Source organism: Bison bison, unplaced genomic scaffold (genome assembly GCF_000754665.1).
Source record: "Bison bison bison isolate TAMUID 2011002044 unplaced genomic scaffold, Bison_UMD1.0 scf7180017863957, whole genome shotgun sequence".
Classification (NCBI taxonomy): domain Eukaryota; kingdom Metazoa; phylum Chordata; class Mammalia; order Artiodactyla; family Bovidae; genus Bison; species Bison bison.
Genome location: NW_011494529.1, coordinates 1,689,295 through 1,702,945, shown reverse-complemented (window position 1 = coordinate 1,702,945; position 13,651 = coordinate 1,689,295). Strand labels below are relative to the sequence as shown.

Below are 13,651 nucleotides of genomic sequence, written 5' to 3'. Positions count from 1 at the left end.
TTTCATCCACCTCGTTAGAACTGACTCAAATGTGTTCCTTTATATGGCTGAGTAATATTCCATTGTGTATATGTACCACAACTTCTTTATCCATTCATCTGTCTGTGGACATCTAGGTTGCTTCCATGTTCTAGCTATTGTAAATAGTGCTGCAGTGAACAATGAGATACATGTGTCTCTTTCAATTTTGGTTTCCATAGGGTATATGCCTAGGAGTGGGATTGGTTTTACTCCTAGTGAATCTCCATACCGACTTCCATAGTGGCTATATCAATTTACATTCCCACCAACAGTGCAAATTTCCCTTTTCTCCACATCCTTTCCAGCATTTATTGTTTGTAGACGTTTTGATGAGGGCCATTCTGACCAGTGTGAGGTGATATCTCATTGTAGTTTTGATTTTCATTTCTCTAATAATGAGAGATGTTGAGCATCTTTTCATGTGTTTGTTGGCCATCTGTATGTCTTCTTTGGAGAAATGTCTGTTTAGGTGTTTTTCCCACTTTTTGATTGGATTATTTGTTTTTCTGGTATTGAGTTGTATGAGCTGCTTGTATATTTTGGAAATTAAGGCTTTGTCAGTTGTTTCATTTTCTATTATTTTCTCCCATTCTGAGGGCTGTCTTTTCACCTTGCTTATAGTTTCCTTTGCTGTGCAAAAGCTTTTAAATTTAATCAGGTTCCACTTGTTTACTTTTGTTTTTATTTCCATTATTCTAGGTGGGTCATAGAGGATCTTGCTTTGATTTATGTCATTCTGAGTGTTCTGCCTATGTTTTCCTCTAAGAGTTTTCTAGTTTCTGGCCTTACATTTAGGTCTTTAATCCATTTTGAGTTTATCTTTGTATATGGTGTTAAGAAGTGTTCTAATTTCATTCTTTTACATGTAGCTGTCCTGTTTTCCTAGCACCATTTATTGAAGAGGCTATCTTTGCCCCATTGTATATTCTTGCCTCCTTTGTAAAAAATAAGGCACCCATAGGTGTATGGGTTTATTTCTGCTCTTTCTATCTTGTTCCATTTGTCTGTATTTCTGTTTTTGTGCCAGTACCATGCTGTCGTGATGACTGTAGCTTTGTAGTATAACCTGAAGTCAGGAAGCTTGATTCCTCCAGCTTCATTCTTCTTTCTCAAGACTGCTTTGGCTCTTTGGGGTCTTTTGTGTTTCCATATGAATTGTGAAATTTTATGTTCTAGTTCTGTGAAAAAATGCCATTGGTAAATTGATAGGGATTGCATTAAATCTGTAGATTGCATTTGGTAGTATAGTCATTTTCACAATATTGATTCTTCCTACCCAGGAACATGGAATATCTCTCCATCTGTTTATGTCATTTTTTATTTCTTTCATTAGTGTATTATAGTTTTCTGTATACAGTTCTTTCATCTCCTTATGTAAATTTAATCCTAGATATTTAATTACTTTTGTTGTAGTGGTGAATGGGATTGATTCCTTAATTGCTCTTTCTGATTTTTCATTGGTAGTATGTAAAAATGCAAGTGATTTCTGTGTATTGATTTTGTATCCTACAACTTTGCTATATTCACTGATTAGCTGTAGTCATTTTCTGATACTATCTTTAGGGTTTTCTATGTTCAGTATCATGTCATCTGCAAATAGTGAGAGCTTGACTTCTTTTCTGATCTGGATTCCTTTTATTTCTTTTTCTTCTCTGATTGCTGTAGCTAGAACTTCCAGAACTATGTTGAATAATCATGGTGAAAGTGGACACCCTTGTCTTGTTCCTGATCTTAGGGGGAATGCTTTCAGTTTTTCACCATTGAGAATATTGTTTGCTATAGGCTTGTCATATATGGCCTTTACTATGTTGAGGTAGGTTCCTTCTATGCCCATTTTTTGAAGTTTTAATCATAAATGGGTGTTGAATTTTGTCAAAGGCTTTTTATACACCTATTGAGGTTATCATATGCTTATCTTTCAGCTTGTTAATATGGTGTATCACATTGATTGATTTGTGTATATTGAAGAATCCTTGCATCCCTGGAATAAACCCAACTTGATCATGGTATATGAGCTTTTTGATGTGGTGCTGAATTCTGTTTGCTAGAATTTTGTTGAGGATTTTTGCATCTATGTTCATCAGTGATATTGCCCTGTAGTTTTCTTTTTTGTGTGTTGTCTTTGTCTGGTTTTGGTATCAGGGTGATGGTGGCCTTGTAGAATGAATTTGGAAGTGTTCCTTCCTCTGCAATTTTTGAAAGAGTTTTAGAAGGATAGGCATTAGCTCTTCTCTAAATGTTTGATAGAATTCTTCTGTGAAGTCATCTGGTCCTGGGCTTTTGTTTTTTGGGTGATTTTTGATCACAGCTTCAATTTCAGTGCTTTTAGTTGGGTTGTTCATAATTTCTAATTCTTCCTGGTTCAGTCTTGGAAGATTGAACTTTTCTAAGAATCTGTCCATTTCTTCCAGGTTATCTATTTTATTGCGATATAGTTGTTCATAATAGTCTCTTATAATCCTTTGTATTTCTGCATTGTCTGTTGTAACCTTGCCCTTTTCATTTCTAATTTTGTTGATTTGATTATTCTCTCTTTTTTTCTTGATGAGTCTGGCTAAGAGTTTGTTAACTTTGTTTATCTTCTCAAAGAACCAGCTTTTAGTTTTTTAATCTTTACTATTGTTTCTTTCATTTTTTAATTTATTTCCACTCAGGTCTTTATGATTTCTTTCCTTCTACTAATTTTGGTTTTTTTTTTCCCTTCTTTTTCCAGTTGCTTTAGGTGTAAAGTTAGGTTGTCTATTTGATGTTTTTTTTGTTTCTTGAGGTAGGATTGTATTGCTATAAACTTCCCTCTTAGAACTGCTTTTGCTCCATCCCATAGATTTTGAGTTGTGCTCTCATTGTCATTTGTTTCTAGAAATTTTTTTATTTCCCTTTTGATTTCTTCAGTAACCTGTTGGTTATTTAGAAACATGTTGTTTAATCTCTATGTGTTTGTGTTTCTTACAGTTTTTTTCTTGTAATTGATATCTAGTCTCATAGCATTGTGGTCGGAGAAGATACTTGTTACGATTTCAATTTTCTTAAATTTACTGAGGTTTTATTTGTGACCCAAGATGTGATCTATCTTGGAGAATGTTCCACTTGAGAAGGTGTATTCTGCATTTGGATGGAATGTCCTGAAGATATCAATGAGATCCATCTCATCTAATGTATCATTTAAGATATGTGTTTCCTTATTAATTTTCTGTTTTGATGATCTGTCCATTGGTGTGAGTGGGGTGTTAAAGTCTCCTACTATTATTGTGTTACTGTCAATTTCTCCTTTTATGTCTGTTAGTGTTTGTCTTGTGTATTGAGGTGCTCCTATGTTGGGTGCATTGGAGAAGGAAATGGCAACCCACTCCAGTACTCTTGCCTGGAAAATCCCTTGGACAGAGGAGCCTGGTAGGCTATAGTCCATGGGGTCACAAAGAGTCAGGCATGACTGAGTGACTTCACTTTCACTTTTCACTCTCATGCATTGGATAAGGAAATGGCAACCCACTCCAGTATTCTTGCTTGGAGAATCCCAGGGACAGAGGTGTCTATGGGGTTGCACAGGGTCGGACATGACTGAAGTGACTTAGCAGCAGCAGCAGCATGTTGGGTGCATAGATATTTACAATTGTTATGTCTTCCTCTTGGATTGATCCCTTGATCATTATGTAGTGTCCTTCCTTATCTCTTGTAATCTTTATATTAAGGTCTTTTTTGATATGAGGATTGGTACTCCAGCTTTCTTTTGCTTCCCATTTGCATGGAATATATTTTTCCATACTCTCATTTTCAGTCTATATGTGTCTTGAGGTCTGAAGTGGGTTTCTTGTAGACAGCTTATACATGGGTCTTGTTTTTGTATCCATTCAGCCAATTTGTGTCTTTTGGTTGGAGCATTTAATCCATTTACATTGAAAATAATTATTGATGTATATATTCCTATTGCCATTTTGTAATTGTTTGGGGTTGATTTTGTAGATCTTTTTTCTTCTCTTGTATTTCTTGACTATATAAGTCCATTTAACATTTGTTGTAAAGCTGGTTTGGTGGTACTGAATTCTCTTAACTTTTGCTTGTCTGAAAAGCTTCTTATTTCTCCATCAATTTTGAATGAGATCCTTGCTGAGTACAGTAATCTTGGTTGTGGATTTTCCCCTTTCAGTACTTTAAATATATCCTGCCTTTCCCTTCTGGCCTGCAGAGTTTCGGCTGAAACATCAGCTGTTAAGCATATGGGGTTTCCCTTGTATGTTACTTGTTGCTTCTCCCTTGCTACTTTTAATATTCTTTCTTTGTGTTTAGTCTTTGCTAGTTTGATTAATATGTGTCTTGGCATTTAGTTGATTAGTATGTGTCTTCTCCTTGGGTTTATCCTGTATGGGACTCTCTGTGCCTCTTGGACTTGATTGGCTATTTCATTTTCCATGATGGGGAAATTTTCAACTATAATCTTCAAAATTTTTCTCTTATCCTTTTTTTCCCTTCTTCTTCTGGGACCCCTGCAATTCGAATGTTGGTGCATATGATATGATCCCAGAGGCCTCTGAGAATGTCCTCAGCTCTTCATTCTTTTTACTTTATTCTGGTCTTCAGAAGTTATTTCCACCATTTTATCTCCCAGCTCACTGATTCGTTCTTCTGCTTCAGATATTCTGATATTGATTCCTTCTAGAGTATTTTTATTTCAGTAGTTGTGTTGTTTGTCTCTGTACATTTACTCTCTAATTCTTCTAGGTCTTTGTTAATTGATGCTTGCATTTTCTCCATTTTGTTTTCAAGGTTTTTGATCATCTTTACTATCATTATTCTGACTTATTTTTCAGGTAATTTTCCTATTTCCTCTTCATTTATTTGAACCTCTGTGTTTCTGGTTTGTCCCTTCATTTGTGCAGTATTTCTCTGACTTTTCCTTTTTTTTTTTTAAGTTATTGTGTTTGAGGTCTCCTTTTCCCAGGCTTCAAGGAAAGTTGAATTCTTTCCTTGAAGAAGGTTGAATTCTTTCTTCCTTTCGGTTTCTTAAGCTCTCTTAAGGTTGGTCCAGTGGTTTGTGTGAGGTTCGTATAGGGTGAGATTTGTACTGAGTTTTTGTTTGTTTTTCCTCTGATGGGCAAGGCTGAGTGAAGTAGTATTCCTGTCTGCTGATGATTGGATTTGTATTTTTGTTTTGTTTGTTGTTTAGATGAGGCATCCTGCAGAGGGTGCTACTGGTGGTTGGGTGATGCCCAGTCTTGTATTCAAGTGGTTTCCTCTGTGTGAGTTCTCATTATTTGATATTCCCTAGGGTTAGTTCTCTGGTAGTCTAGGGTCTTGGAGTCAGTTCTCCCACTCCAAAGGCTCAGGGTTTGATCTCTGGTCAGGAACAAAGATTCCACAAGTGGTTTGTTATGACATTAAGGAAGAGTAAAACAAATATCTGAAAGTGAGAAACCAAAGATGAACCCCAGGCAAATGGCAGTTAGAAAACCAGGCAAATAATAATTAAAATAATGGAATATACAATATACATATACACCCATGAGCAAAGTGAAAACAGCCCCACAAAAATAAAGCAGTAGATTGACCCAGCAAACAAAGGAAATAAAAAATTATATTTACCAGTTAAGAACAAAACTAACTTAAGCACAAACTGGAAAACAAAACTAAAGCAATGTGCCAAGTGGGGAATAAAGCAATGAAAACAAAACTAACAAATCTGTTGAGAGGTAAGGAAAGAAAGAAAAGAAAGACAGAATAGATATACAAAGTTAAATAGAGGTAGATGAAGAAGATTTATATACATTAAAGATTAACTGCAAGGGGAAAAGAACAGTAGGAAAGTCAAGTGAAGGAATAAATGTAGAAAAAAATAATAGGTTTAAAAAAATAAAAATTAGAATTATAAAAAAGAGAAAAAAAAATGGAAGAAGAAAGAAAAAAGGGGATAAAAAGGAAAACTCCACAGAACTGCAAAAGCCCAGTGTAGAGGCAGAGGTTTATAACAACAGTAGAAAGTATGACTGAATATACACATATACATACACACCCATAAGCAAAATCAAAACAGTCCAGCAAAAATTAAGACAATAGACTGACCTGCCAAACAAAGGAAACCAAAAATTACCAGAACAAAACTAGTTAAAGCACAAACTGGAAAACAAAACTAAAGCAAGGTGCCAATTGGGGAATAAAGCAATGAAAATAAAACTGAGAGGAAAGAAGAGAAAGAAAAGAAGAAAGAATAGACATGCAAAGTTAAATAGAAGTAGATAAAGAAGATTTATATACATTAAAGATTAACTGCAAAGGGAAAAGAATAGTAGGAAAAGCAAACAAAGAATAAATGTAGAAAAAATAATAATAGGTTTAAATTTTTTTAATTTAAAAAAGAGAAAAGAAAAAAAAAAAAAAGGAAAACTCCACAGAACTGCAAAAGCCCATTGTAGAGGCAGAGATTTATAACAACAATAAAAAATGTGACTGAGGAAAAAGAAAAAAAAAAAAAAGCTCAAAAGCTTAATTGGATTTCTTAGTGCCAATAAAATTGACAACTACAACAGATGGGGGGGAAAAAAGAAAAAAATCCAAAAGAATCTACAGAACAAGTCAAAAAATAAGAATAATAAATGTTTTTCTTGAGTCTGTGCTGTCAGAGTCCTTTCCTGCATAGGGAATCACAGTCCACATTACCTCCCTAGGATGCCCTCCAACACTGTATTGATCTCTGGACCTGCTGTGGGGGCTGCTCAGATTCTAATCTGGTCCTGCTCCTGTGTGTTCTTGCCTCCAATGTCCACAGCTATCAGAGCTAGGGCATTTTATTTTGTGGGAGCTCTCAATGGCCTTTTATATATTCCATAGACACAGAGTCTACTTAGTTTATGTGTGGACTTAATCTGCAGCTTGTACAGCTGGTAGGAAGGTTTTGGGTCTTCTTCCCTAGCTGCATTGCCCCTTGGTTTCAATTGTGGTTTTATTTCCACCTCTACATGTGGGTCTTCCACTGGGGTTTAGCTCCTGAGGCCACCCTGGAGGGCTTGGGTTTGCCCCCTGTGAAGGCCAGGTGTGGAAGTGATGCAGCTGATTGGTTTGCCGTGGTTCTGGCAGCACCAGGTACTCAGGGGGGTTGACAGCTAGGGTAGTAGGAAATATAGCACTCTAGAAGGGTATGGCAACTAGTATTGGCCAATACACTTCAGTATTCTTGCCTAGAGAACCCCTTCTCTGGCAGAGAAGCCTGACAGGCCACAGTCTACAGGGTTGCAAAGAGTCAGACAGGACCAAAGTGACCCTATGCACATAAACACAAGACTTTTTTTTTTTTTTTTTGCCTGTGGCAGCTCTGCCTCAGTGAGAGTTGAGTGTGAAGATGGTGCAGCTGCTTGGCTTGTGGGGACCCTGGTGGCACCAAGTATTCAGGGACACACACTGCCTCTGCAGCAGGAGTTATGGCCCTCTCAGAGTCTTTTTTTGAGCCTCTTGTAGCTGGCGATCAGAAGGCCTCTTCGGCCAGTCTTTTTCCGTACCTCCACCCGTTCAGGCACCTAGAGGGCTCCCCTGGCTGGGGTCCTTTTCTGTAGATCGGTGCATCAGGCACTTAAAGGGGCACCCTGGGTGGGGTCCTACTCCGTAGTTCAGTGCATCAGGCATTTGATGGGCCGGCATCTATTGTTCAGCTGCCGATGCTGGCCTGTGGGAGAGAGAGAGGCTATGGTAATGGCTCCAACCCCTACGCATGACTCAGCAGTGTCGCCTTGCTTTCATGACTGCCTGGCTTTCTTCCACAGGCATTTCCCACCATGATCTCCTCCCTCATATCCCCTCGATCCGTCTCTCCGCTGAACAGCAGCCCTCGAACTGGGATTTATCCACAATCCCTAAACTCCAGCTCCTGCCTCTGCCCCTTCCAGGAGACTTGCATTCCTGCCCAGCCTATGTATGGCTTCAGCAAGGACTGTCTGATTCTCATTCCATTTAGGCTGCCACAGATCAGCTGTTTCACTCTCAGCCTTAAATGTTTCTCCTCTGACTCAGACAATTGCCCCGCTCTGGGGATCAGACCCCTGCTTTAGTTCTCCCACCCGCCGAGGGCAGGTCCAGTTCTACTAACACTCCTGTTTTTCCCCCCAGTTCCTTCATCCTACCAAGGTTTGCGTGGTTCTATATATTCTTTTCCACTGGTCAGGTACTCCTGTCCACTCTCAGCTGGTGTTCTGCGTGCATTTCTGTGTCTGAAGGTGTATTCCTGATGTATCCGTGGAGAGAGATGTACTCTATGTCCACCTATTCCTCCACCATCTTGTTCTCTCCTGTTTTAATTTTTTTAACTGAAATATAGTTGATTTACAATGTCTTAATATTAATTTCAGGTGTACAACATATACTCCATTTAAAGTCATCATATAATATTGGCTATATTCCTTGTGCTGTATATGACATCCTTGTATTTTATCTTATACCCAGGAGTTTGTACTTAATCCCCTTCCACCTTCTCGTACCTCCCCCCTTCCCATCCCCTAATAGATAACCTAGTTCTCTGTATCAGTGAGTCTGTTTATGTTTTGTTATATCCATTCATTTTTTAGTTCCCATGTATAAGTGAAAACATAACAGTATGTATTTTTCTCTGACTTACTTTACTAAGAATAATATCCTGTAGGTCCATTCATGTGGATGCAAAGTTTTGCAAAAATTGCAGATTTTTTATGACTGAATAGTATTCCATTGTGTCCATCTTCTTTGTCCATTTGTGTGTGTGTTTTTTTTTTTAATCAAGGATTCTTTTATTTTAAAATAAAATGAGGTTTTAAAAATATTTATTTTTATTTATTTATTTGGCTGTGCCGGGTCTTAGTGGCAGCACACAGAATCTTCTATCCTTGTTTCAGCATGAGGGATCTTTAATAGGATCTAGTTCCCCAGCCAAGGATGGAACCCTTGCATTAAAAGCACAGCATCTTAGCCATCAAGGAAGTCCTTATCTATTCATCTGTTGATGGACACTTACATTGCTCTGTACTGTTTTCCATTACAGAAGTGTCAATTTACATTCCAACCAACAGTGTACTAGGGTTCCCTTTTCTCTCTAGTCTTGCCAATTTATTATTTGTGGTCTTTTTGATAATAGACATTCTGACAGGTGTAAAGTGCTGTCTCATTGTGGTTTTGCTTTGCTTTTCTATGATGATTAGTGATGTTGAGCATCTTTTCATTGGCCCTTTTGCCATCTATATGTCTTCTTTGGAAAAATGTTTGTTCAGATCTTCTAACTATTTTTAACCAGGTGGTTCATTTTTTTTTAAATATATATATTTTGAATTGTATGAGCTCTTTATATGTTTTGGATATTAACCACTTATAAGACATGTCATTTGCAAATAACTTTTCCCATTCGGTAATTTGTCTTTTCATTTTGTCAATGGTTTCCTTCTTTGTGCAAAAACTTTTTAATTACTTTCCATTGTTTATTTTTGCTTTTGTTTCCTTTTCCTAAGGAGACAGATTCAAAAAATTATTGTTAAGATTTATATTAAAGAGTATACTGCTTACGTTTTCTTCTAGGAGTTTTACAGTTTCCAATTTTACATTCAATCCATTCTGAATTTATGTTTGTATGTGGTATGAAAAAAAAATTCTAATTTCATTCTTTTACATGTACTTGTCTGGTCTTCCCAACACCACTGTTAAAGATACTGTCTTCCCCATTGCATAGTTTTGCCTCCTTTGTCATAGATTAATTGGCTATAGGTGTGTAGGTTGATCTCTGGGCTCTCTCTTCTGTTCCATTGATCTGTGCATCTGTTTCTGTGCTGGAGGCCTGTTGTTTCTTTTTAAACAATATAAAATGTTGGGCTGGGACACTGGTGTGGGAATTTTAGATACGGTGGCCAAAGAAGGTGATTTGAAAGACCTGAGAGAAGTGAAGGAGCTAGCCATGAACATACTGGATGCAGAAATTCCAGGCAAAATGAACATCAGTTGCAAAGCACCAAGGTGGAGATGTCTCTGGCACGTTAGAGGAAAGGCCAGGAGGCCAGTGTGGCTGGAGCACAGTAAAGTGAAAGTCGCTCAGTCATGTCCGACTCTTTGTGACCCCATGGACTATACAGTCCATGGAATTCTCCAGGCCAGAATACTGGAGTGGGTAGCCTTTCCCTTCTCCAGGGAATCTTCCCAATCCAGGGATTGAACCCAGGTCTCCCACCTTGCATGCGGATTCTTTACTGCCTGCAGTGCAGGAGACCTGGGTTCAAGAAGCAGAGTGAACACAGGAGAAAATGTTTGGAGACAAAAGTGGAGTCATAACTGGGCAGGTCACCTACCGATGACCTCATAGACCATCTAAGAACTTCAGCATGTTATCCAAGGAAGTCCAGATTTCCTTTGGATAGTTTTAAGCAGAAGAGTGAACTAATCCTCTATATTTTAACAGAAACATTCTAGCTGCTATGGACTGAGTGGGCAGGGGGCGGGGGCTGAAGCAAGGAGGCCAGTGAGGAGGCTTTTTTAAAACTCCGAACAAGAGATGATTTTATAGAAAGACCAGTTGCATGAGGATTGAAAATGGGCTGTAAAAGGAAGAGGGGTCAAGGATGACACCAAGGTATTTGCTAAGGCTGGAGGAATTCAGTTGCATTACCTGAGATAAGAAAGGCTAGGGAGCAGACATGGGGGCCAGGGGGTGGCTCAGGGTTGGACAGATTAGTTTGAGATACCTGCCGGGCATCCTGCTAGGGGTGTCAAATTGGTGATTGGATAAGTAGGTCTAGAGTTAAGTAAGAGGTGGTGTTGAAGGTACAGATTCAGGAATTATCATTACATATTTAATTTCTGAAGGTGATATGATATCCCCTAAGATATCTAAGAGGATGTTGAGATGGAAAGAGAAGAAGCTCTAGGAGTGAATCTGGCACTCTGAGAGTTAGTTTTGTGAGCTATGAAGGAATGGCCAGAAGGTAGAAAGAAACTAATGAAGTGTAACATTATAGAATCCAAATGAGGAAAACAGTTTAAGAGAAAGAATAACCCATTGTGTCAAATGCTACAGATAGGTTAGATAAGGTAAGACTGAGAACTGATGGTTGGATGGAGTATGATTTCTTTAATTCTCCCCTGACTTATAATGGGTTGTCCTGCTCTGACTTCCCCCAATAGGTTGTAGCAGATACCAATGTAAGTGCCATAGCAACTCAGCTTGAGAACCTGTCTACGGGCTACCACATTGGTTCGCCCACTGCCGAGCATCATCTGGAGGACACAGAGTGAGTATTCTAGAAGCAGAGTGCCTCTTATGTGTGTGGCAAAGCTCAGTGGGACCTTGTCCAGATTGTAGAGTGTGCCCCCTAAGGGAGAGGAATGGATAGGGCACGTTACATTTTCTGATTCCTGGAGAACCTCCAAGAAAACACCAGGCTTGCTCCACTTCTCCCAGGGCTTTGTTCCATCATGTGAGCTCTTCATGAACTGTTGCTACCGGGCCTGCACACACTGCCTCTGGCCACTGTGCATGTGCCCTGTCCACCCAGAAACCCCAGATTTATAGCCTAGGCTCACCCTGCTTTATTATGCAGAGAAACACATGCCCTCAGTTTCTAAGCTAAAATCTTGTTCTGAGGTTAACTCTTCTTGTCATACTTGCTGGCATTTTTTTTTGCTAAAACCTGTCTCTGAAATTAAAGTTGCTCATCAAAGCAGTGTTTCTCAAACTAGAATATCCATAAAAATAATCTAAAAGGCATATTTTAAAATGCTAATTCTTCTGGTCCATTCACAGAGAGCTTGAGAAGGTGGTCAACATTGGGTTCTCCAGGGAAATGTTGCCACAGATAAGCTGGGGATGCAGACTTTGAGAAATGCTGCCCCAGAAGTTACTCCAGTTCCACAAGTGCCTGGTCACTAGCCAGGGCTCAATAAATGTTTGTGGACTGATCTGAGTGATTTATTGGAAGGATCTAATGATCACAGCCATTCCCAACTTTTTCCTGATTGTTCATCAATTTAAATGAGAGCTTTGAGTTTGTTTTTCTTAAGAATATTGAACTAGGCTCATTTTACTTTCTTTTCATTATGAAAATAATGAATGCTTGCTATTAAAATGGACAGATACATGAAAGTATAATACTTTCAAGCCGTAGTGGCCCTTTATTTAAAAAAGAAAATCAGGACCCTTGTGTGAAGAATAGTGTTCACGTAACACCCTTCAATGTGTTGTGGAATTGCAGAGGTGCCCTGTGACCCTGGGTCCTTTGCTATGATCCCACAGCTGCCAGCAGGCTGGGAACCACTAGCATAAAAGAATTTAAAGATCATTATAATCTGATCGCTGTTAATATTTGGAGGTTTTAATTTTTTTTACTAGTCTTCTACATGAAAGTGTATTAAAACTAATAAGATGAATTGAAACTGTGAGATAAATGGAAACAAACTCCATGTAGTGTTGTTAATGGAGGAGTAGAGCTGGTTTCCTCCTCTCCCCAAGAAAACAGCCTCTAATTGTGAATAGGCACAGTTATGAAGGTCTCTAAGGATTTGGTGGGCCCCAGGGGCTAGCTCTAAAACAATGGCTTTGGACTTCAAGGTTCCCACCTCAGTATCTTTGGAAATGGGGGCTGTGTTTAAAAGAAGAGACATGAATCAAGTTCATGTCTAGCCAGTGGGCTATTACTGAGAGTGCTTATAAGGCCACAAAGTGATGAGAGGTAGAGTCATATTCATGACATCATTACCATTCAGCCATAGGGGATAATATGTCATTATTTCAGCAGGTATTTATTGAGTGCCTTCCTAAGACACTGTAAAAGTGCTGGGTCCTGAGGACTCAAACTCAGAAACATAGGCAAAGGCATTGCCCCAGTTCTCAAGGAACTGCCAGAGAATTAAAAAAAAAAAACAAAAAACAGACCCATAAATCCATGGTTATAAAACAGTTGGTAAGTGCTGGAGAACCAAGTTCAATGAGAGAGGGAAGTAAGCACAGGGTCCTCTGAAACCATGGAAGAGAGACAACTCAACTAGGGAGTGTGCTTGGCACTAAATGCCTAAGCTGAGTTTTAGAATAATTGAAAAAAGCTGGAGTGTCATTGGAAACAGTTAATAATACATATGGCATAGACATTCAGAAATTACTATAAATGCCTGCTGTAAACAACCAGTAGGTACATCAGCAAACAGCCGGTGTCAGTGGGAAGCAGCTGAAAATGAAGCTTAAAATAAGCCAGGCAAAATCAAGGCAGAGGAGAGGAAGAGTGTTTGAGGCAGACAGCATATTCAGAGGTTGCTCGCATCCCAGGTTTGCAAATTTCTCTGAGTTTGCAAATGTCGCACGAATGGCTGCATTTATATTAGATGGTGCTGCCTCTCGGACAAGCATGCTGTTGCAAAACAAGTGATACTGCCAGGATACACAGACAAACTCCTGCAAAATAAGACAACAGGACCCAGGGTGCTGGAACTCCTTTAGGTTTTTACCCTTTTGACAACTACATACAGGAATAAGAAACTGGCGTTAGTTAAGCGTAACTCCTTGTGAACCCACACAGGTAATTTAATTTTTAGCTGTGTTGTTTCTGAGAGAGATGACTTCCACACTGGACGAAGCTTTGGCAATCTAAATGATACATTTGAAACAAATGTTCTTTACCCGGTTTGCTTCACCTTGATTTCTCTCTTCTAG

The 13,651-nt window shown here is 38.8% G+C and overlaps 1 protein-coding gene across 4 annotated transcripts in view; it reads left to right on the top strand.

Moving 5' to 3' along the window:
• The window catches only part of INADL (InaD-like (Drosophila)), a 396,383-nt gene that overhangs the window by 365,098 nt on the left and 17,634 nt on the right, over positions 1-13,651 (top strand). For all 4 annotated transcript variants that reach the window (XM_010833911.1, XM_010833910.1, XM_010833909.1 and 1 more), the window contains one exon: positions 11,134-11,240. In XM_010833911.1, the coding sequence (XP_010832213.1) occupies positions 11,134-11,240 (107 nt within the window). The remainder of the gene's footprint in view (positions 1-11,133; positions 11,241-13,651) is intronic.